At 32.8% G+C, this 25856-nt stretch overlaps 1 protein-coding gene across 1 annotated transcript in view; it reads left to right on the forward strand.

Annotated features, from left to right (window-relative positions):
- Sugct (succinyl-CoA:glutarate-CoA transferase) overlaps positions 1-25856 on the forward strand; it is a 694122-nt gene that overhangs the window by 114139 nt on the left and 554127 nt on the right. Inside the window, exon 8 of the mRNA XM_026387616.2 lies at positions 19700-19843. Within this exon, the coding sequence (XP_026243401.1) occupies positions 19700-19843 (144 nt within the window). The remainder of the gene's footprint in view (positions 1-19699; positions 19844-25856) is intronic.

The raw sequence follows: 25856 nt of genomic DNA on the forward strand, positions 1-25856 counted from the left end.
GCACCTTTGTTCATGGCTCTGTACCTGAGTCTTTCTCCTTTAAAGGTATTTTTGTGACTTTTCCCAGTGTCATCTATTTCCTATTTTTATTGTGCTCTTACCTCGCTTAGAGATTTTTGATGCTTTTTTCCCCTCAGTATCATTTGGGCAAGGAAGATGCAGAGAGGGTCTGTTTCATATGGGTAGCACCTCAATCTTAATTTCTTTTCTTGAACTTTGACCTTCAAAGTTACTAGTTATCCCCTGTTGTCGTTTGGTTGTTAAATGGACCAATTTGTATGACCTAACAGACAATCACATTATCAACAAAAAACCAAAACAACAGAGATAAAGATGTTTGTGAGTACAAATGAGTTGGTAGGATTCTGCTTTAATGTGCTGTTTACTACAGAAAACTGGAGGATTTTTCAATTTTGCTTGAATTTTCTTGAATGAAATAATGTTTCAAATAATGAAACATTTGAATTATTTATTATTTTATTATTTAACTATAATAAAAACTCTAAGGATGAAACTATACTTTGATAAACTATAATTGTGTTATGAAAATGTGTTGAGGTAACTTCCAAACAATGTAAGATATTTTGTTTTTTTTTTTTTTTGATTCTTTTTTTTTTTATTGTTGGTCGTTCAAAACATTACATAGTTCCTCATACATCATATTTCACAGTTTGATTCAAATGAGTTATGAACTCCCAATTTTATCCCGTATACAGATTGCTGCATCACATCAGTTACCCTTCCATTGATTGACATATTGCCTTTCTAGTGTCTGATGTATTCTGCTGTCTATATTATTCTCTACTATCCCCCCTCCCCTCCCCTCCCCTCCCCTTTTCTCTCTCTACCCCTTCTACTGTAAATCACTTCTTCCATTTGAATTATCTTGTCTTACCCTTCCTTTCCTCTTATATGTCATTTTGTATAACCCTGAGGATCGCCTTCCATTTCCATGCGATTCCCCTTCTCGTTTCCTTTCCCTCCCACCTCTCAACACTGTTAATGAAAATCTTCGTCTCAAGCTCTTCGTCCCTACCCTGTCCTTGTTTCCTCCCCTTATATCAGAGGAGTCATTTGGTATTTGTTTTTTAAAGATTGACTAGCTTCACTTAGCATAATCTGCTCTAATGCCATCCATTTCCCTCCAAATTCTATGATTTTGTCATTTTTAAATGCAGAGTAATACTCCATTGTGTATAAATGCCACATTTTTTTAATCCATTCATCTATTGAAGGGCATCTAGGCTGATTCCACAATCTTGCTATCGTGAATTGTGCTGCTATGAACATCGATGTAGCAGTGTCCCTGTAGCATGCTCTTATTAGGTCTTTAGGGAATAGACCGAGAAGGGGAATAGCTGGGTCAAATGGTGGTTCCATTCCCAGCTTTCCAAGAAATCTCCATACTGCTTTCCAAATTGGCTGCACCAATTTGCAGTCCCACCAGCAATGAACAAGAGTGCCCTTTTCCCCACATCCTCTCCAGCACTTATTGTTGTTTGACTTCCTAATGGCTGCCAATCTTACTGGAGTGAGATGGTATCTTAGGGTAGTTTTGATTTGCATTTCTCTGACTGCTAGCGATGGTGAGCATTTTTTCATGTACTTATTGATTGATTGTATGTCCTCTTCTGAGAAGTGTCTGTTCAGGTCCTTTGCCCATTTATTGATTGGGTTACTTGTTGTCTTATTGTCTAATTTTTTGAGTTCTTTATATATTCTGGTTATTAGGGCTCTATCTGAAGTGTGTGGAGTAAAGATTTGTTCCCAGGATGTAGGCTCCCTGTTTATCTCTCTTATTGTTTCTTTTGCTGAGAAAAAACTTTTTAGTTTGAGTAAGTCCCATTTGTTGATTCTAGTTGTTAACTCTTGCGCTATGGGTGTCCTATTGAGGAATTTGGAGCCTGCTCCCACAGTATGTAGATCATAACCAACTTTTTCTTCTATCAGATGCCGTGTCTCTGATTTAATATCAAGCTCCTTGATCCATTTTGAGTTAACTTTTGTGCAAGGCGAGAGATAGGGATTCAGATTCATTTTGATGCAAATGGATTTCCAGTTTTCCCAGCACCATTTGTTGAAGATGCTATCCTTCCTCCATTGCATGCTTTTAGCCCCTTTATCAAATATAAGATAGTTGTAGTTTTGTGGATTGGTTACTGTGTCCTCTATTCTATACCATTGGTCCACCCGCCTGTTTTGGTACCAGTACCATGCTGTTTTCGTTACTATTGCTCTGTAGTATAGTTTGAAGTCTGGTATCGCTATACCGCCTGATTCACACTTCCTGCTTAGTATTGTTTTTGCTATTCTGGGTCTTTTATTATTCCATATGAATTTCATGATTCTTTTATCTATTTCTACAAGAAATGCAGCTGGGATTTTGATTGGCATTGCATTGAACTTATAGAGAACTTTTGGTAATATCGCCATTTTGATGATGTTGGATCTGCCTATCCATGAGCAGGGTATATTTTTCCATCTTCTAAGGTCTTCTTCTATGTCTTTCTTTAGGGTTTTGTAATTTTCATTGTATAAATCTTTCACCTCTTTTGTTAGGTTGATTCCCAAGTATTTTATTTTTTGGGGGGATATTGTGAATGGAGTAGTTGTCCTCATTTCCGTTTCAGAGGATTTGTCGCTGAAAATAGAAGATAGTGAAGGCATAGATAAATTCCTTAAGTCTTACAATCTGCCCAGATTGAACCAGGAGGATATAGACAACCTAAACAGACCAATAACAATAGAAGAAATAGAAGAAACCATCAAAAGACTACCAACTAAGAAAAGCCCAGGACCGGATGGGTATACAGCAGAGTTTTACAAAACCTTTAAAGAGGAACTAACACCAATACTTTTCAAGCTATTTCAGGAAATAGAAAAAGAGGGAGAACTTCCAAATTCATTCTACGAGGCCAACATCACCCTGATTCCGAAACCAGACAAAGACACTTCAAAGAAAGAAAACTACAGACCAATATCTCTAATGAACCTTGACGCAAAAATTCTCAATAAAATTCTGGCGAACCGGATTCAAATACATATCAAAAAAATTATACACCATGATCAAGTAGGATTCATCCATGGGATGCAAGGCTGGTTCAATATACGGAAATCAATAAATGTTATCCACCACATCAATAGACTAAAAAATAAGAACCATATGATAGTCTCGATAGACGCAGAAAAAGCATTCGACAAAGTACAGCATCCCTTTATGTTCAAAACTCTAGAAAAATTAGGGATAACAGGATCATACCTCAACATTGTAAAAGCAATCTATGATAAGCCACAGGCCAGCATCATTCTGAATGGAGAAAAATTGAAGGCATTCCCTCTAAGATCTGGTACAAGACAGGGATGCCCTCTCTCACCACTTCTGTTCAACATAGTCCTCGAAACACTGGCAAGAGCAATTAGACAGACGAAAGAAATTAAAGGCATAAAAATTGGAAAAGAACTTAAATTATCACTATTTGCAGATGATATGATTCTATACCTAGCAGACCCAAAAGGGTCTACAGAGAAGCTATTAGAGCTAATAAATGAATTCAGCAAAGTGGCAGGATATAAAATCAACACGCATAAATCAATGTAAGATATTTTGTGAAACATGACAAATATTGTTGAAAATTTTCAAGTATATTTGCTATAGAAGTGATAAATAGTAATTTTCAAAGTAGTACCTTTTTAGAATTTATAGCATATGATTCTTTGTATTTCCCAATGCCTCTTAGAAATATAGTGTATAATAGCTATTAACTTTATTAAAATTTACTAACACTAATGAATAATAGAACTGTGGTAATGTATTGAAGTTTGAAAATAGTGAGGTATTCTGATTTTGATTGGAATAGTGTGTGATATAGCAAGAAGACTATGTGCTTTGGAGTTATACAGAGTTCAGATCTAGGCTCTGCCATTTGAAATGCTGGTAACTTTAGACAAGTTACTGTAAGCCTTTATCCATCTGTGAGATGGAGAACATGTCTATTTTTCATGGTGGTTGTAAAAATTGTACCTATTGTAGTTCCTAATAAGAGTAAGTGCTCAATAAATGGACTCTCGAATTATTTTCCTACACGGAGGTTCAGTCCTGAAAGGGTGACATCATTGGTAGCTTGTCTGCCCATTACCATAATATTTCCAGTTACTCTCCAACCCCTTAGCCTTCTTTTTCTTTTTTTCATAGTACTTACATTTGTATGCGAAGTTTACAAATGTAAACTTTTAAAAATTATCTTATTTAAATGCCAATTTTAAGATAAGTTTCATCTTATTCTTATTAGTTTATTTATTATTTTCACTTTTAACATGTAAAATTCTTTAAGGCCAGGGGCTGGTTGTTTCTGAACCCCCGAATCTACATTCTGGAATGTAGTTTTCCTAATTCAAAATATCAATTTACTGAATGTGTAAATACATTTACATGTGTTAAAGCCACTAAGTTCCAGGTTAGTTTGGTAAAATTTCAAATAAATTTAGAGAAAATAAGGTAACATGTTTTCCCGCTTTACAAACCGATTTGTTGATGGCCTGTATTCACTGCTTAATTTAGTTTAATTAGTTTAAATAGAATTGTATGGGAGTAAAGTCAGTCCCCAGTGACTAACATTCATACTTCTGATATTTGTTATTGGTGCTCATTTGCTATTTTAGCTGTTATTCTATAGAAATTATATCATGATGTAGTTCTACCTTGCTGTTTTCACATTTGACCCATAATGGAAGGAAACTCAGAGGGAGGGGAGATATGGAGGGAGATATTGAGAGAGAGAAAGAGATCTGTGAAACTTTCATAGGCTTGCAACAGTTCTCAAATTCTAAAACCTCTTTTGGGGTTCTAGTCATAGATTTCACAATTGTGTGTACACACACAGTCCCAGTTTTTCAGAAATAACATTGTTTCTTTTTATTTCTTCACGTTGGTTATATCGTTATTTTGAGATATGCTTATTCTTCTTCCACATTGCAGAGCAGGTAGATCATTGTAATTCATCTACATATAGTATTAGTGTACCTGAATTTGTAATACTGAGTTAGTTTGTAGGCACCAAAAATGCCAGAAAAATGTCAACAAATTAAAACATCTCAGAGAAATGTTAAAAAAGTCTTTTTTTCCCTAAAGGAGGAAATATTGAAGTAAAAATAAATGGTTTATTTTAATGTTGTAGGACAAAAGGTCACTTAAGTATACATGAATACCAATAAAGAAAGAGACCTTAGATTGGTATATTATACATGCATTTATTTTTTTCAAATTGTTCTCAGTTGGAGGGTGTGCATCCTTGGCTGTTCCACTTCCTGCAAACTCCAGACCAGGGGCAGTGTCTGAGGCTTCTTCTTTCATTTTTTTGGTGGTACTGGGGATAAAATCCAGTTGTGCTCTATCACTAAGCTATAACTCCAGCACTTTTTTATTTTTTATTTTGAGACAAGGTATCATTAAGTTGTTGAGGTTGGCCTTGAACTTGTGATTGATCCTCCTGCTTCAGGCTTCCAAGTCACTGGGATTACAGATGTGCACCATTGTGCCCTGCTTGTATTATTTTCTTGAAAATTGCAGACTAGATTGTGTTTTTACCTTAAAAGTGATAAATGTGTGAAGTAGTATCTATCTTAATTAGTTCAATTTATCCATTCTACATGTTATATGTATTTCAAAACAGCATGTTGTACATGCTAAATATATACAACAAAAGAAAAAATATCATTGTCAAACAATGGTAGAAGCATCCAGATGAGTTATGTGTGAAACCGTGCTATTGTAGTCTTATTCAAATGCCGGTTTTATGGTTATCTTCACTCACTAATAGTCATTTGATTAACCCACTCGGATGATCACATTTTATATTTATATAAAGATTCAATTTTGGGATCTTTGTTTGATTGCAAATTCCTTGATTTTATTAGCTCTCTTAAACTTTTAAGCCCCCCATTTTTCCTACGCATTTAGTCATTCAATTCTCCCTACTTCCCCTGCTCCTGTCTATAACTGTGACAAAGTAGAATGGTTGGTCTCTTTACTATGTGAGTTCTGAGCTTGAAGTATTCTAGGTTAGTAATGGTTTACATCTGGGGTAGGAAAACTCCTGATGAGTTTTAAAATGAATGTGTGGGACAAGTTTTTTTTTTTTTTTAATATTTATTTTTTAGTTGTACTTGGGCACAATACCCTTATTTTATTTATTTATTTTTGTGTGATACTGAGGATTGAACCCAGGGCCTTGCATGTGCTAGGTGAGCGTTCTAACACTAAGCCACAATCCCAGCCCATGGGACAAGTTTTATTAGCATTTTGTGCTTGGAGAAGAGTTGGTAAACATCCTTCATGTATGAGATGGGCTTGCAAATCTAAATTTCTTCTTTCAAAATGGCGGTAGTGCTTATTGAATGCATTACAGAGTATGCAGGAGTTCTGTTCATCCCGTATGACTTTTCTCATTTTTTAGCTTTCTTAGGCATATTTTGCTGCTTCTTTCCTTGCTCCTGTATAATTTGATTTATGCTGCTAATTGTATGCCTGTGTGCCTTCTTTAGAAATAAGTGGTCTGATTCAGGGAGAAGGTCTTTGGGATATTTCCTTTGTATCCCTGGAGTATAACACAGATCCACTATGATTTGGTGTTCATTGATTATTTGTTATGAATTTGGAACTTTTAGTTGATCCGGGAAGATTTCAACTTCAATTTGATAATATGAGGCTGTTACATGGTAGCCATAGTTTGAGATTCCTTCTAGAGTTATTTAAGGTACACATTTAGAAAGAAAAGGAGTCTTTTTAACTGGGAGACCATTTAATCTAAACTTCATACTCAGAATATGTGAATATAGAATTTCTGGTTTGTGCATATTAGAGAAAAATAAGGTATAATTGTTAATATTCAGTTTGAGGGAAGGATTAAAAAGCATTTAAATAAGTTAATAATTTCTATATGATGGTTTTTCTCTCTGAATCTTATGAAAGAAGTAACCATTCCCACATACACTTTCCCCCCCTAAGCAAATGGTTACTTCTGAGAGTGTTATATTCACTCTGGGTTATCATACTTCAAAAAAATTTTTGTAATCCAAGAAGATAATGAATTGAATAACCCAAATTTTCTCACGAATATAAAATAGTTTCTTCAATGAAAGCCTATAGTAATTGGGCTTGTTTACACTGGTTAAGGCAAGGAAATTATTTCTGTTTTTATCTGTTTTGATGGAGAAGTATAATAATTATTTTTATTATTCTTAGAATAACAAACAAGAGAAAAATCAGCTCACATCAGAGAAGAGGTTTTAATTAGCTGAATGGGGAACTTTTTGACCACTAGAATAATGAGCACAGTGATGTACAGAGAAACAGATTATGTAGATTTTATCAGCATGGTGGGGTGGGAAGATCCTGGACTTTGAGAAAATCTCTCTCAAAGTCCCTGAGCCTTGAGGCTGGGGTTGTGGCTCAGTGTAGAGTGCTTGCCTTGCATGTGTGAGGCCCTGGGTTTGATCCTCAGCACCACATAAAACAAATAAAAACCCAAATAAAATAAAGATATTGTGTTCATCTACAACTAAAAAGAATATTTTTTAAAAAGTCGCTGAGCCTCAATTATCTTTTAAAGAATATTAAGGCATATACTAAAAGATACATTAAGGTTAAGTGAGCTAATATGTAGATAAGCACCTGGAGAATAATGCTAGCTCTGAGCTTTTACCTTACTAGAACATCCTGAGAGATCTGGAATCTCTAAAGAGAGAGGAATTAGCATCTCTCCTAAATGATTTAGAAATTTATCAGCTAAAGACAGGGTGTTGGACCAAAGGACCGTTTGAGATTTTTTACAGAGTTCAGAGGAGGCCTGTTAAATATGGGATGGCATATTTATAGATATGAATAATGTGAATATGAATATTGTTTTGTTTCATAAGTTAGAGCCATTGGCTTTCAGATTTGTTTTTGTTGCTTTGATCCACAGCACAGAAAGCTACCATACTGAAACTGTGACTTGGATGCTTTGTTGAGAAACAGTATGAACAGAAGTAAAATAAATTTTTAAACTATTTCTTAGTCCCTCCCTTAAAATATCACATTCCCCAACCTTCCATTCCATTTTCTCCCAGTCTTACCCTATTTAAACTCATGAGGACAGCAGACTACATGATATTTTAGGCATCACACTGTGGGAGCTAAGTCAAAATGATTTAGATGGTTTTTAGTCACTAGACAAGAAAATAGTGTAATCAACTAATGTATTTAAGGAATTTTTGAAAAATTTTAGTTTTGGATATTTTTAATGTAGTAGGCTCCCAGTGAATGAAATTTCTCAGTTATTTTCTGAAAATGTTTTGGTTTACATTTTTCTAAGTAGTATAGAACATGTTTCTCCAAAGATAAATTTGATTGTTTGCAGTTCACTCAAATTGTATAGAACAAACCATCCCATATAAGGGCTTGATCATTTCTTGACAGTAGTTGTAGAAATGACAACTCAACTCACATATTTAAAAATTTTTGCTCTTTACTGATTGTCTGAAAAGGTAAAATGATAGGTATTTTTTTCATTTTTTTTAGTTTTAGGTGGACACAATATATTTTATTTTTTATTTTTATGTCGTGCTGAGAATCGAATCCAGTGCCTCACACATGCTAGGTGAGCGCGCTACCATTTTAACCACATCCCCAGCCCCACAAAATGATAAGTATTGAATAAAATAATATGTGAAGAAAACGTGGTAGCAAAAAGAAAAGTAGTTTTTGAGTCAGAATTCTTGAGTTTGTGCCGTTTGTTCTCTGTGACTTTGACAAGTTACTTTATTGTCTAAGTATTTCTTTTGTAATCTATAAAATGGGGATAATGTTGATACTTACAGCATTTCCAATGAGAGTTAAACTTGATAGGATATGTTAAAGCATTTTGAAAAGACATGAAGTATTACATAAATATTAAGGAATGAAGGAACCTGAATATACCTTCTTACTGGCTTATTAAGTCCAAACTTGATCATGTAACCTTAATTAGAGCAGGCAAATTAATTCAGCAAAGTGGCAAAGGCAGCAGATTTGGGCTCATTTGATTTGGGATATCATCTTGACTTCTGAACTTGCGGCAGTCTGGCTAGGCACAAAATCACGAGCCACTCAAGCAGGAACAAACTTTATTTTTTGAAACTGCCGCCAATGCCCTGTAAGCCCCTGGGAAGAATCCCGATAGACCCATGTGGCATTCTCCCGGAACCCCAGAGGAAGTTCCTCCCCCAGAATTCCCTCCTACTGTACTTCCCCAACCAATGGGAACTCTCCAGGAGTCCTGTAGCAGGCCTAGGTGAACAGCAGGAGTCCAATATCCTTATGGATGCAAATCTTAACATAATCATATCATCTCAATGGCTAGCTGGCGTCACCTTTCAACCAAAAATGCCATACATCATATTACTTGGCTGTGGCTCTTAGCATGAACTAAATGACTCTAGCATTTTACCACATTTAAAAAAATCTAGCTGATCTTTAGTTTCTCATCTGTAACAAGAATTGTTTTCTTTTAAGGGCTGTGTAAAGAGAAAGTGGTTTAAAGAGTAGACTATAGAATGTTATAGATCTGTAAGTCTAATACCTATGTTATGCCTTTAAATGTTTGGAAGGATAGAAAGATTTAATTTATTAGAAAGAAGATAATATTTGGTAATCAAATATTCATAAGAGATCCAGGGAATATAAAAATTCAACTTGTTACTTTAATAAGTTGCCTGTTAACTAAGTTGCCTGTCTGATGTGGTAAGTCCATGTAGGATCAAGCTTAGAGAGGTTTTGGTCTCTTCTGGCCTTTATAGTCTCAGTCTTCCTTCCTTCCTTCCTTCCTTCCTTCCTTCCTTCCTTCCTTCCTTCCTTCCGGGAACCAAATTTGTTGTATTTTTGGCTCTGACTTGTGCTTTGTTGAGCCGGAGGTTTATGGGTAAGGGTTGGGCTGGGCATTTTGAGCATTCAGGATATGATGAAGAAAAAAAATCTTCCTGTACCAGTATCTAAGGTGAAACATGAAACTTCTCTCTTGGTGTTTCCCACCGTGTGTAGCCTCACTTCATCCAGTGCACTGCAATGCTAACACTCTTTTCTCCATCTTGTGTGGGATATGTTTGACATTAAGTAGCAGAGATTGATCTTTAAACAACAAATATACTTTCCTGCTCTCTAGTTCTCCCAATAAGTGTATTAAACTATAATGTCCTCCCAGGTTCTAAAACAATGATTAAGTTTGGAGGACTCTGTTAGTGTCGTTGAGAAGCACAGGTGATAGATTTTCTTTTGCCTGTTAATTAGATGAGACAGTGAAAGTTAGAATCTTTAGTTTTGAATCCAGTGTTTCAACATTAAATGGAATTTACTTCATGCAGGGGAAATGTTTCTTTGTGGAAATTTGTATGTGAATGTCACTGTCAGCACATTTCTAGCATTGATTAGTGAATCCAGTAGATGGTGTATTTGAAACAGAAAGTTCAGATACTGTGTATTTGCAGTCTGCACCCATGAAGTATGAAACCAGTGATGGTGGCGACTGTTCTGTGTGTACTAAAACCCTTGTTTGATTCAAACATACTCTGTTCTTTGTTTCCTATGTGTCCTTTGCACTTCTACTAAAGATGTTTTTCTTACTACTTAGGGTGAGAGTCATGCTAATGGTGGTTTTCACAATCAATCTGTTACCTTTGTATGAAGAGATTTAATTTGCTTTTGATTGTTTCCCCATATCAATTTCATTTTTCACCCCCTCTAATCAGTCGATAAAAAGAAAATCAACCTTCCAATTTCATGAATCCATCCCCTCTTCTCTGACCTTGATTGAGATTCTTACTTTGTTTCTTTCCCCTGAATTATTGCCAGGTGGTTTCGATGGGTTTCCCAGGGCTGCTAGTATCTTATTATTTCATTTGTGCAGATTTTTACATTCATTAAGTGTTTTTTTATCTGATTTTCTTATTTAGTTCTCCTACCAAATGATATAGTAGATATTATACTTATGCACATTTGATAATTAAGAAAAAACTCAGAGGCAAGGAGCTTTCCAAATGTTCTGCAATTGGCCAGAGGTTGAAGAATTCATATTTCAGAAAATAGTTTATTAAAAATTTCTTGAGGGGCTGGGGTTGTGGCTCAGTGGTAGAACGCTCGTCTCGCATGTGTGGGATCCTGGTTTGATCCTCAGCACTATGTAAAAAATAAATGAGTGAAATAAAGGTATTATGTCTAACTATAAAATAAAAATTAAAAAAAATTCATGAGCTTTAGGACAAAAACGAAGTTTTCTGTAGACTTTATTAGTATAATGAAGGACTCAACACAGAAACACAGATGCATTTAAGGATCATTTTTTTAAATTTTGGAAATGAGATCAACTACTTAAAAAGAAAAGAAAGTTCTAATGTTTTGTTGTTTTATGAAATAATTAGATTGAGTAATGTAACAAGAGAAAAATGCTTGATGGGTTTTCAAATGACTCCTTATTGAACATAAGCCAGAATTGATTTACAGTTTCTATGTTCTTTTTAACAAAACAAGATTTAAAATAATAACTTCAAAAAACACATGATTTTTTCCTTTCTTTTTCTTTTCTATTTCATTTGGAAAAGTCTGAAAGTAATGAGAAGAGATATAGAAAAAATGACTTAAAATGTTAGTTTTAATTTGTGCCTGGGAAATAATTTTAAAAATTTAAATTCATAATTTAGGAAATTGTGATGTAAAGGAAACAAACAGCAGCAGCAATAACAGGGTAGTTGTGTGTTTTACCCCTTTTTCTCTATATTGCATAATTAAAAAAAACAAAATCCCAAAGAAATTTCTGCCATCATATTATTATATTTTATGTTTTAAATAAATATTTCAGGTTTAACTTTTGACTCTTGAATTATAAAATAGTTTTATGCTTATAAAAAGCTGTAAAAATAGCATAGTATGCTATATTTTTCACTGTTTCCTCTAATGCTAACATTTTACAAAACCATAATACTATGTCAAAACTAAGAAGTAAGAAAAACTTTATACTTTATTTATATGTTATTAGTTTTTCTACTAATGTTCAGGTTTTAGTGAGTTTTGAATATGTGAGAGAATGGGGGATAAGGGAGTATAAGAAGATAACATTGATCCACTGAACTTATATTCTTCCCCTGTCCTTTGTTGTGTGTTAGCATCTACATATCAGAAAGAACATTCAACTTTTTTTTTGTGGGGGGAGGGGAGCTTGGCTTATTTCAGTTAACCTGATAGTCTCCAGATTTTATTGGAAAAAAGCCATAAAGTCATTCTTTTTTTTGTGGCCAAGTAATATTTGGAGAGGAAAAAAAAAGATAACAACATTGAGATCAGTGAGTGTGTGTGTGTGTGTGTGTGTGTGTGTGTGTGTGTGAAGACTTTTAATATTTTTATTTAATACTTTGTCTTTTTACTATAACTATTGTGCTTTAATTTCTAACTAGACTCTCTTCTTTTTCTTGTCTTGTTGATGAGGGACATATCTCTTAGCTTTATGGGAAGATTATCACAAAATTTTCTTACAAAAGGGACTATATTAATTAAAATGTCTAAATATACTGGAGATATAGCTCAGTGATAGAGCATTTGCTTAGCATGCATGAGGACCTGGGTTCAATCCCCAGCATAACCCCAAAAAAGGATAAAGGCTCTAAATACATTTAAAGCAGCTTCTCTAAAAAAATAAAAATTCTATTAATTTTCCAGGATTAAAATAAAAATATAGTTCAGTTTCTAAAAGTCTACATATAAATTTAAGTCCAATTCTTCCAATAAATTATGGTTGTAATTCTTGGGTATATTGTTTAAACAAGGTCAATTATTTACCAATTTTCCCTTAAATGGATTTTTACTAAGTATTCTGAGGATGAATCCCCAAACCTGTTGACATAGACAGTACTGGCCCACTTCTTCACCGTTAAGGGGAAGGGAGACATTGTTTTGTGTTGTTGCAGCAGTGGGCCTCCCTTGAAGTTCCAGATGTGGAAAGGGAGCACCATATCCCACATCTATACAGTCCCTTCTCAGATTTTCTTTTGTTGCACCTGGGAATAGTTAGTCACTTACAGCCACAGTGTGGTTCTCTGTGGGGCTTCCTGCTCACTAAGTGGTAATTTGTTTTCATTTCCTTATTTTGTTGGCATGCTGACAATTCTTCAGTGACAGGAATATATTTATAATGGAATCTCATAGTATAGTGTTGTATCTAAGAAATCACTGCCAAATCCAATATCATAAAGAGTTACTCTTTGTTTTCTTCTGTTTTATAGTTTTAACTATTATGTTTAGGACTTTTTATGTGCTTAATTTATTTTTTTTTTAATTGTGAATTGACAATTTATAATTGTATAAAATTATGGGGTACAAAGTAAAGTTATAATTTGTGAGAATAGTGTGGAATAATTAAATCAAGCTAGTTAACATATCCATCACCTCAAGCACATAACACTATTTTGTGGTGAGAACATTTGAAAATTTATTTTCTTAGCAATTTTGAAATGTATAATACTATATTATTAGCTGTGTTCATCAGGCTACACAACCGAACTTAGAAACAAATATCTTCCTCCCATTTAATAAGTTTTGTGCCCTTTGACCATCATCTCCTCATTTCCCCTGACCCTCATCCTTGGTAACCACCATTCTACTCTTTGCTTTGTGAGTTTGATTGTTTTAGGTTCTACATATAGGTGAGAACATGTGGTATATATCTTTCTGTGCCTGGTTTTTTTCACTTAGCATTATGATCTCCAATTCTGTCTATATTGTAAAATGACAGTCTTTTATTCTTTTTAAAGGCTGAATTATATTATATTATGCATGTACATCACATTTTCTTTATCCATTCATCTGCTGATGGATACTTAGGTAGAGTCCATACCTTGGCTATTGTGGGTAGTGCTGCAGTGAACATGGGAACGAAGACATTTTTTTGACAAACTGATTTCTTATATTTTAGGTAGATACCCAGAAGTTGGATTGTTGTATCATCTGGTTATTCCTTTTTTAGCTATTATGAGGAAACTCAACATAGGTTCTCATAATGGTTGTAGTAATTTATATATTTATATTATGACCAACAGTGTGTGTATATGTGTGTATATCTGTGTGTGTGTGTGTGTGTGTGTGTGTGTATAAAATCATTGAAAAGAGCATTCTTTCCAGATTTTATTATCTTGGTAAGCTTATCAGAACTAACGTCATATAAATCTGAAAATTTTTTATTATTTATGCATTTATCTTATGCTAGTACCACATTGCCTTTATTACAAAAGTTTTGTAGTAAGTTTTGATATTGGAATATTAATGATACAGGATGATCACTGCAAACAGAGATGGTTTTATTAACTTTTTGCAATCTTTTCCTTGATTATTTTGGCTACTTTTTTTCCCCTGGTGTTTCCATATAAATTCTAGGATAATATTTTATTTCTGTAAAAATGTCAACTAGGATTTGTGTAGGTGGAATTACATTGGAAGCATTGTTGTATTAAGAATATTGAGTCTTCTGATTCATGACCACAATATGTCTTTCTATTTATTTAGGTTTTTAACTTCTTTTTACCATGTTTTATAGTTAGAATATACATGTTTTATAGTCAGAATATACATTTGTACCTCTTTTGTTAAATTTACTTCTATGTATTTTATTCTTTTTTGATGTTATTATAATTGGAACTATTTTATTCATTTCATTTTTTGCTTGTTTATTACTTTTGTGTAGAATACAATAGACTTTCATGTATTGTCTTGCAATCTTGCTAACTGATTTATTAATTCTAAGAGGTTCTTAGTGGATTCTTTAGGATTTACTAGATACAGGATGATCACTGCAAACAGAGATGGTTTTATTAACATTTTGCAATCTTCATTTCTTTATTTATTTTTCTTCTTTAAATGCACTGGCTAAAATCTCTAATATAAAGTTAAACCATAATGGTAAGAGTGGATGTACTTGTCTTGCTCCTAATCTTAGGGAAAAGCATTCAGTCTTTCAGCTTTAAGAATGGTATTAGTTGCATTTTTTTATGCTCTTTATGAGATTAAATAAGTTCATTTTTTTGCTCTTTATGAGATTAAATAAGTTCACTTCTATTCCTAGTCTGTTGAGTGTTTTATTATGAAAAATGTTGATTTTTAGTAAATGCTTGTTCTGCATCTGTTGAGATGATCATGTTGCAATACAATGTTAGCCTGAAGAATGAGTTGAAAAGTGTTTCCTTCTCCAGAGTTTTTGGAAGATTTTGTGAAGAATTAGTATTAATTATTTAAATGTTTGGTAGTGGTGGTGGTAGGGGAGCCTGAATTTTTTGTTTGTTGTTGAAAGTTTTTTGATTACTAATTTAATCTTTCTAATAGCTGTGCATTCAGTTTTTCTATATATTCCTTAGTTAGTTTTTACATTTATGTCTGGTTAGGAATTTGTCATTTCATCTAAGTTACTAACTTTTTGACATACAATTGCTCAATAATCCCCCTGTAATCCTTTTTATTGCTGAAAGGACATTAATGATATTCTTTTATTCCTGATTTTAGTTAAGTCTCCCTCTCCACTTCACTTAGAAAATTCAGCTAAAAGTTTTGTCAATTTTGTTGGTCTTTTCAAAGAATCAACTTTAAAAATTTTCCTGTTGGTTGTCTACTCTTTATTTCATTATTTCTTGCTCTGATCTATATTATTTCCTTCCTTTTTCTTGCTTTGGGTAGAGTTTGTTCCTCCCTTTTCACCCTCCGAAGGTAGAAGACTAGGTTATTGTTCTGAGATCTTGCTTTTCTAGTATAGGCAGACACATTTCCCTCAAGCACTGCTTTATTTGCATTTCATAAGTTATAGTATCTTGTGGTTTTTTTTCCATTCATCTCAAAATATTTTCTAAAATTTCTTATGTGATTTCCTCTGTTACTCATTGATATTATGGGAATATGTTTTTTACCGTTGACATATTTTTGAGTTCCAAATATACTTCTGTTAGTTTAATTTCATCCTGTTGTGATTTGGGAATATATTTTGTATGAAGTCACTTAAAATTTTATTTTAGCATTTTTAATGCTGTAGGATATGGTCTGTCCTAGAGAATGTTCTATGTGTATTTGAGAAAAATGTTCATTTGTTGTTTTTAGCTGTGTTAGATATTGTTGGTTTATATTGTCATTTTTAATTTATATCCTATTTAGTTGTTTAATCCACTATTAAAATTTGCTGATTTCAGTTTACTATTATTTATTCTTGAATTGCCCATTTCTACCTTCAAAACTGTCACTTTGGCAGTTCTGTTGTTAGGTGCAATGTATACATATATAATTTTTACATCTTCCCAATGTCTTGCCTCTTTTCTTATTATGAAATATCCCTCTTTTTCTCTAATATTTTTTGTTTTAAAGTGTATTTAAAATATATTTTCTGATATGAATATAATTACTCCAGTATTCTTATGGCTGCTAGTTGCATGATCTATCTTTTTCCATGGTTTTATTTTAATATATTTGTATTTCTGATTCTAGAGTGTGTTAGTAGATCTCTTTCAATTAGTGATGAATGACCTTTTGGTCATTTTTACCAGTGAAAGTGTTGTCTATAATAGGGGGTAATATATTATTTCATTTGTATGATTTATATAATTAGTATTATTATTTTTTAAATGTTTACATATCTCATATTGTTATCCTGGATAATGTAGTTATATTAATCAGATATAATCCCCTGTTATACAAAATTAAAATATAATTTAACGAATTTATTATCTTAATTTTCCTACTTATTTGAGAAGAGGATAAAATATATTTATTTTATAGCAAGATACCACATGTCTATAAACTTAAATTTGAACTTTTATCTCACTTTTTTTTAAGAGTAAATTAATGTTTTAAGAAATCCCTTTCAGGTTAACATATAGATTAAACCTTAGTTTTATATCAGTACATTAGTATTTGACCATAGAGAAAACCTTTAAATAGCTTTAACTGATTGTTCTACATACATATAATCAACTTAGTTACACATAAACTTGTTGAAATTTGCCCTTTACTTACATAGACCCTCATGTTGTTTATTTCTTTTTAAAATTGATTCTAAAAAATATAGGGCTGGGGATGTGGCTCAAGCAGTGGCGCGCTCGCCTGACATGCCTGCGGCCCGGGTTCGATCCTCAGCACCACATACCAACAAAGATGTTGTGTCCGCCGAGAACTAGAAAATAAATATTAAAAATTCTCTCTCTCTCTCTCTCCCCTCTCCTCTCTCACTCTCTCTTTAAAAAAAATATAAATGGCAGTGGAATGTATTACAATTCATATATATAATATATATATCTCACAATTTTACATTAAATAATTTTAAATTCTAACAACAAATTTGAAGTTTGCTGATTCAAGCCATTACATCACAAGTTTTGATTATAGTAATAGAAGGCTGCTAGATATTCCCTGTTCTCATGGTACTATCTTCCTTGAAATTCTGTTGAAAAGGAGTGGAAAATTTTTAGCCACTGCAATGTCTCAATTATTTTCTTTTAACATTATTTAGAACTCTTGTAAGATGATTAACATTGTATATGCATATGCTGCAGGAAAGGATAGTTTCTAAAAATGACTCAGTAGCAGGTGGAATTAATAAATAAGAATATTTATGAATGTCAACTGGATGAAATAGGAAATGTGAGTTTTTTAAAGATATCTTTTGCAAAGAAAGGTTTAGCAAAATTCAAAGGAGTCAAAGTAGAAACTGTCTGATATAACAATGACTGATAATAATGTGGATAATTTCCATAGGTGATTTGTATAGAGAACTTAACTGTGTGTCAGACACAGTTCTAACATTTTTACATATGAACCAAAGATTGGATCATTACATAGACTTACATGAATTGGTGGTGCTAATAGGATCAACCTTTATTTATAATTTCAAGGACATAAGCAATTAAGAGGTACAGGTAAAGCAGATTCCTGGATATTGAGAGAGGCAACCAGATTCTTTCTTACCACCATAGATAAAACTCTCAGGTTCAGAGCAGAAGATTTTTTTCATATAAGAAATTATATAGGCTATCTCATATAGAACGCAGCATTATAGGCCATGAAATATCTTTATTTTATATCCAGATAATTGTCTAGCTCATGCCCCATGTCCTATAAATCTGTAGATTCTAGGTTTGTCATAGTAATCCTAAACCAGAGGTATCTTGATAAAAGTCTTTAATAGAGAAGCAGTCTTTTTTTTCTTTTTTAAGTAAATGCTGTTAGGTTATTTTCCAACTATTAGCTTGATCATAAGAAAATTAGGTCAAGCTTTCCAACTTCTGAGAGAGCTTTGTACCTAACAAAACAGGATTGCTTTACTCCTTCCTTTCCAACAGATAAACTTATTTAAATTCAAATTCAATTACTTATTTTTTGTTTAGAACAAACAAGGTCAAATATATTAAACGAAGAACTTCTGATATGTTTTAAAAATCTTTTATTTCATGGTTTGGTATAATTTGGTTATAGGATTGGGGAAAGAAATATAGTGCTAAATATACAATAAAATAAGTATATTCCCATCACAGATACCTCAATAGTAATTTGTGAGTGTGTTTGTGTGTTGTGTATGTGCATGTATACTTCATACATAGTTTTTTAAAAATTTGTTTTAAGTAGTTATACATGACCACAGAATGCATTTTGATTCATTATATACAAATAGAGTACAATTTTTCATTTTTCTGGTTGTACACGATATAGAGTCGCACCATTCATGTAGTCATATATATACTTGGGATAATGATGTCTATCTCATTCCGCCATTTTCCAACTCCCATGCTCCCTTCCCTCCCTTCACTCCCCTCCACCCAATCCAAAGTTCCTCCATTTTTCCTTTCCCTTGCCCCCGCCCCCCCGCCCCCATTATGGATCAGCATTATCATCAACATATCAGAGAAAATATTCGGCCATTGGTTTTGGGATTGGCTTACTTAGCTTAGCATGATATTCTCCAACTCCATCCATTTACCTGCAAATGTCATAATTTCATTCTTCTTTAAGGCTGAGTCATATTCCTTTGTGTAATATATACCACATTTTCTTTATCCATTCATCTATTGAAGAGAATCTAGGTTGGTTCTACAATTTAGCTTTTGTAAATTGTGCTGTTATTAATATTCATGTGGCTGCATCACTATAGTATGCTGATTTTAAATCTTTTGGGTATAGACTGAGGAGTAGGTTAGCTGGGACAAATGGTTGTTCCATTGCAAATTTTCTAAAGAATCTCCATACTGCTTTCCAGAATTGTTGCACCAATTTGCAGTCTTACCAACAATGTATGAGTGTACCTTTTCCCCCACATCCTCGCCAACACTTACTGTTGCTTGTATTCTTGATAATTACCATTCTGAGGGGAGTGAGATGGATTCTCACTAGAGTTTTAATTTGCATTTCTGTAATTACTAGAGATGTTGAACATTTTTAAATATATTTGTTGATTGATTTTATATCTTCTCTTGAGAAGTGTCTGTTCAGTTCCTTAGCCCATTTATTTTTTTTAAGTTGAGTTATTTGGTTTTTTTTGGTGTTAAGTTTTTTGAGTTCTTTGTATAACCTGGAGATACATATATAGTTACTTCCTTTATTTAAACTTAGAATATTTAATGAATAACACAATGTTTTAATTTTCAATTTTCTCTATTTTTCTCAATCCAACTTTCAAATCAGGATGGTGATCCAGTTCGCCCAGGAGTGGCCATGACTGATCTTGCCACTGGCCTGTATGCATATGGAGCCATTATGGCTGGATTGATACAAAGATATAAAACTGGAAGAGGACTGTTCATTGATTGTAACCTACTGTCATCTCAGGTACCAATTCAAATAATATTTTCAGTAATAGTTAACAAATATGTGTTTGAGTTACATTTTCATATTAAATCTTATGGTTACATGTGCAAAAAACCCCCACTAAAACTGAAAAAGCAAAACAACAGGCGAAAGAAGCAACAGAAAATCATAACAAAAATTGTTCTGTTTTGATCCATGTTTTCATATTAAAATTAACAAACCATGAAGATTTTGTTGTAATATGGATGTTATTGAGGTAGAATTTTAAAGACTTCTTAATAGAATATTTTTGTTCTATCGTGAGCCAATGGTATAGTTTCTCCTACTTTATTGTCACATGAACTTTGTAACTACTATTCATTAGAGCTTCTTCACCTTTTATGTGCCTTGGACCCCTTTGGTAGTCTGGTAAAATTTGTGAGCTTATCTTGAAATCATATTTTTAAATTAATAAAATGAGATACTCAGCGTTACAAAGGAAGCCAATATATTTCAATGTAAAAATAATTTTTATATTATAATAACATGTGATTTTTACTAACATATTAAACTGGAAGATATAACAATGGGTCTAATATCATTACAATATTGAGACATGGTTGAGCATAGATGATATTTCAAGAAATCTGTAATAACTAATGTGATATGAAAATATATATAATATTTATTGGTGATAAAGTCATAGGTAGTGCTAATATTCTGGTGATTTTGTTATCTATATTCATAATTGAAGAAAATGCTAAATTTTTGTTAGAGATTTATGAAAATAAAGATATAACTTTTCTCATTAAAGTTAATTAACTTCTAGAATTCTGTCAATGAATTCCAGATTAACACCCCTAGTTTAGACAGTTATCAGTTATGTTGTGCTAAATACTAAACTGTTGAAATGAAAGGGTTAATGTACTCTCAACATGACATTTTGCCTCCTTTTTACTGGATCAGACCCAGATGCTATACCATATGTGGAAGTTGATTCTGAATAGATAATTTTTCAGGGTAGAAAAAAGAAAATATCTAATTTGTGCAAGGAGACATTTTACTGTGGGAAAAATTACTTTCTAGACATAGAGACCTCAGTTGGGAATTTCGGATTTAAATGGCATACATGGGAAAATAGTAAACTTGGAACACTGCTTTGGAGATTTTTTCTCTTAGGCAAAATTAAGGAGGTGTATGGAAATAAAAAAAATCAATATGGTTGAAGGTGAAACACTTTGTATGGGTTTTTAACAGCAGCTTTGATTCACATTTAGAATTTTAATGGTTTTATAAAAGGATTAAAGAACTCTCTTCAAATGAGTAGTTTTGTTCCTTTACAGAGAAATGCTTGTTATGGGAAGGAGCTAAAAATCTTTTCTTCCCTTTCTTAATTTTAGAGTGTAAGGCACCTCAAACCTCAGGTAGGTTAAATTATTGCACAAATATAGCACATCTAATAAGTATAGAAGCCATGAAGTTTTGATGGGTGTGTGACCTGTACAGTCAAGAGGGTCTGGGCTTAGTTTAAATGTCCTGTTTTAACTGTCTTGAAATTCTTAGAAATTTTTGAACAAGAGACCTATATTTTAAATTTTGCACAGGTCTCCCAAATTATGTAGCAGGTCCTGGAATTGGGACTCTACTTAAGTCTCCTGATCTCTACATAAGACTACTTTATATTTCAATTATTAATTAATTTAAATTGGAAAAAAGTTGTATCATAGGGTTTAAATATTTTCTAACATCTAACTAGAAATTCACGATGTGGAGTGTTTTTCTGTGGGGGAGCATTTGGAGGAGGATGGAATCACCTCTAGAGCTGCTTCAAAGTGAGTGTACACTCATGCATACATATACACAGATATAGATTTTAGTCATTTTTTTTGTGTGTGTTGTGTGTTTGTATGTTTGTTGCCCATGTTGATCCTTGAGACTGTTAAGTTTCATGAGTGTAGGGACAGTGTTTGTTTTTGTTTTCCATGGTATTCTCAATGTCCTGCCTAGTGTTAGTCAACCCTAACTTTTCATAACAGAAAAATCTTAAACTTCACTTTGTCTTTCAATTTGAGTTAACATTCTATATTCAAAAAGAAAAAACACCAATCAAACCACAAAATGATTAAAATGTGCTTTATGTAAATGAGATGGGTTATTTCTAGATAGTTTTCATAGTAGCATAATAGGAAACTTTATCCCTTCTTTTTTAGTATGTATATATATATACACTCATGCTTACCTGCATTAAACACAACATTTATACATAATTTTAGCTGCCTGGAAAATGAGTTTGATTTTATGCAGAGGTAAAAATCACTTTTCTACTTGTTTTGATTGCATTTCATAGGATAACATATGAATTATTTGTCAGCTGACAAAAATGAATCCTGTACTTTTCTTCAAAGTGATCTAGTGTACAATATACAAATTATACTTGATTTGACTAGTAGCTAATTATTAACTCAGAGATAATTGCCTCAACCACAACAAAACCATTTCAAGTAGTTCATTGTGGAGACATGACAACTGCCGGGATGTGGTTTATAGTGGGCATCAAAATTTTTGTAGTTTCAAGGGTATAAACTTTTAACCCTTGTCACAATTTTTTCTTTTGATTTTTTTTTTAGTCTTAATATGATTTAAAGTTGTTCACTTGAGATTGTCTAATGTCAGAATCTAAAATGTGTTCTTAGATGATATTGGTAAACAACAAGGAAGTGGGTTGGGATGTGGTTCCAATTACTGTGTTGCTCTTATTCCTCTATTGTGGCTCACAGAAATATCTTTTGGAAGTTTTAATATCCTTCCTGTACTTAATTGTAACCAGGCTCCCTTAATTACTTGCTACAGTGAGTTAGTTTTTTAGCACCATAATTATTTTCATGTATAGGACATTTTGTTGTTTGTGATACCACAGTCCTTTCCCCAAATTTGTATATTGTTTGTACTAAGTATATCTGAACATATTACTCATTATTTTAGCATATTTTTTGTCAATAAATTTTTGAATCTCAAACAAGTATATTTTTTCACTTGAATTTTAGAAATTCATCTTTTTGTATCTTCATATACCTATGCTTTAGCTTTCCATTTTACTCTTTTTCAAAAGTAATTTTATTCAGGTGTATATCACAAATAAAATTCACCCTATACTGCTACAGGTTAATTATTTTTAGTAAATTGAGTGAGTTATGCAACTATTACTATAAATTGTGGTTGGAAATGAATACTCATATAATCACCTCTGTTCTGGGCTTAACCGTGAGGCTGAGGTGGACAAGTGTTGAGTAGGTAGAAATTGGGTAGGAAATGACTCAGGAGAATTCAGGGTCCATTTTGACTTCTGTGGATCCTAGGAACTTTTGTGTTGCTGGGCTCTTTCCTATATAATAATACTTTAAAAATGTGTTCTATAACAGCATTGATATAAAAGTACAAATATGACACATTATTATGTGTTTATTATTATTACATTCATTTTTATTATGATTTTAAAAGAAAATTAAGACATTTTTGCATACTGCTAAATCATTGTGAATATTGGACATTGTGCCTAATCATGAAGTCATTGTGAAGAATTATGTTGAGAATAATCGATAAGTTGGCAAATTTGTGGGGAGAGAAAGTTATATATTCAAGAAAGAAGTGAAGACTGAAAGCTGAGCTTATGCTGAAGCAGGGGCAGTGGACTGAAGAGTAGAGAGGCACATAGTCTATGACCAAAGAAACTGAGACAATAGAGTATAGAAAGAGAGCTCAAGAAATTAGGGAACTGTAGTTTTTGGTTTTTTAAATATTTTTATTAGTTGTTGATGGACCTTTATTTAATTTATTTATTTACATGTGGTGCTGAGGATCGAACCCAGTGCCTCACACATGCTAGGCAAGTGCTCTATCACTGAGCCACAACCCAGTCCAGGGAACTGTAGTTTTGCATTTGAATTTCCCTTTTTTGGGGTGAGGGGAGTCTGTTGCTTTCCAGTCTTAAAGGTGCTTATCAGCCTAACAATACTTAGTTTTCTGTGGCCAATTTTTTAAAAATATTTATTTTTTAGTTGTACACAACACCTTTATTTTGTTTATTTATTTTTATGTTGTGCTGAGGATCAAACCCAAGGCCTCTCACATGCTAGGCAAGTGCTCTACTGCTGAGCCACAACCCCAGTCCAACCAATTTTTAATTCTAGTCCAGCTTTCATTCTTTAACCAGAATTTTCCCTAAGACCTGTCATTACTCTATTGACTTAAACTCAGGGGATACAAATGAATATTAACATTAATCTGCAGTACCACATTAATTTGAGGATTTTTTTTTAATTCTACGAAAAATGTCATTAGAATTTTAATAGGGATAACACTCAATCTGTAGATTGCTTATTACTTTAACAATGAATAATATTTTAATCCATGAATACAGGATATCTTGTCATTTGTTTGTGTCTTTTTCCATTTTTTCACAATGTTTACAGTTTTCAGTGTATGGATCTTTCATCTCTTGGTTAAATTTTGTTTTGTTCTTGATATTATTATAAAAGAGCTCATGTTCTTGATATTTTTTGGATATTTTGTTGTCAGTATATACAGTGCTCTTGGTTTTTATAAATTGATTTTGTATCCTGCAATCGTGCTTATTAGTTGTAATAGTTGTTTGGTGCAGTTTTTAGGGTTTTCTGTATATTAAATCATGTTATCTGCAAACAGGAAATTTTACTTCTTCCCTTCTAGTTTGGATACTTTTTATTTGTCTTGTTTAATTGTTCTGTCTAGGACTTCCAGTATCATATTAAACAGGAGCATTCTTCTCTTGTTCCTGATCTTACAGGAAAAACTTACACCTTTTCACTATTATGCTCTTCATTGCATGTTTGTGATATATGGCCTTTATTGCATCAAAGTATATTTCTTTTATACCTTATTTGTAGAGTTTTTATCATGAAAGGATGTTGAATTTTGTCAATGCTTCATATGCAACAATGTAGGTGATTATATTTTTTATCCTTCATTCTGTTAATGTAACCAAAACAGTTTTGAATGAAAAGAACAAAGCTGGAAGCATCACATTTCCTGATTTCAAAATACACTGCCAAGTTATTGGAATCAAAACAGTGGAGTGCTGGCATTAAAAAGCCGTAGAGACCAAAAGAACAGCATAGAAAGCACAGAAATAAATCCACATATTTATGGTTAATTGATTTTCAACAAAGATACCAAGAAAACATTTTGGAGAAAGGACAGTTTTTTTGCAATAAATTGTGTTGGTAAAATTAGATATCTACACACAGAACAATGAAATTGGACCCTTATCTGACACCATATACAAAGATGAACCCAAAGTGGATGAAGGACTTAAATATAAGACCTAAAACTGTTAAACTTTTAGGGGGAAAGCTTCTTGACATTTTTCTTGGTAATGAATTTCTGGAAATGATCCCCCAAAGCACAGGGAATAAAAGCAAAAATAAACAAATAAGATTGCATCAAACTAAGAAGATTTTTCACAGAAAAAAATTAAAAAACAAAAACCTATGGAATGGGAGTAGATAGTTGCAAACCATATGTTTAGTAAGAGGTTAATGTCAAAATTATATAAAGAACTTAAACAATTCAAAAGCAAAAAAAAAAAAATTAAATAAATAAAAAGAAAGAAAGAAAAAGAAAAAAAGAAAAGCCATACCTGTTGAAATCATGATTACAAAAACAAAGTGGAAAAATTAAAAAAAAAGCCCTTGCACACTATTGCTGGGAATGTAAATTAATACACTATTACAGAAAACATCATTCTTTCTCAAAAGAATTAAAAATGGAACTATCATGTAGGAACTAGCAATCCTACTCCTGTTATACACCCAAAGGAAATGACATCAAATATTGATGTCATTGTTCATTGCAGCATAATTCATGATAGCCCAGATATGGAAGCAACCTCGGTGTCCCTCAGTGGAAGACTAGGTAAAGAAATGTGGTATACATGCACCATAGAATACCATTCAGCCTTAAAAAGGAAGGAACTCCTGGATTTGTGACAATATGTCACAAATGGATATTATGCTAAGTT

This window comes from Urocitellus parryii, chromosome 3, assembly GCF_045843805.1.
Source record: "Urocitellus parryii isolate mUroPar1 chromosome 3, mUroPar1.hap1, whole genome shotgun sequence".
In the NCBI taxonomy this organism is placed as follows: Eukaryota; Metazoa; Chordata; class Mammalia; order Rodentia; family Sciuridae; genus Urocitellus; species Urocitellus parryii.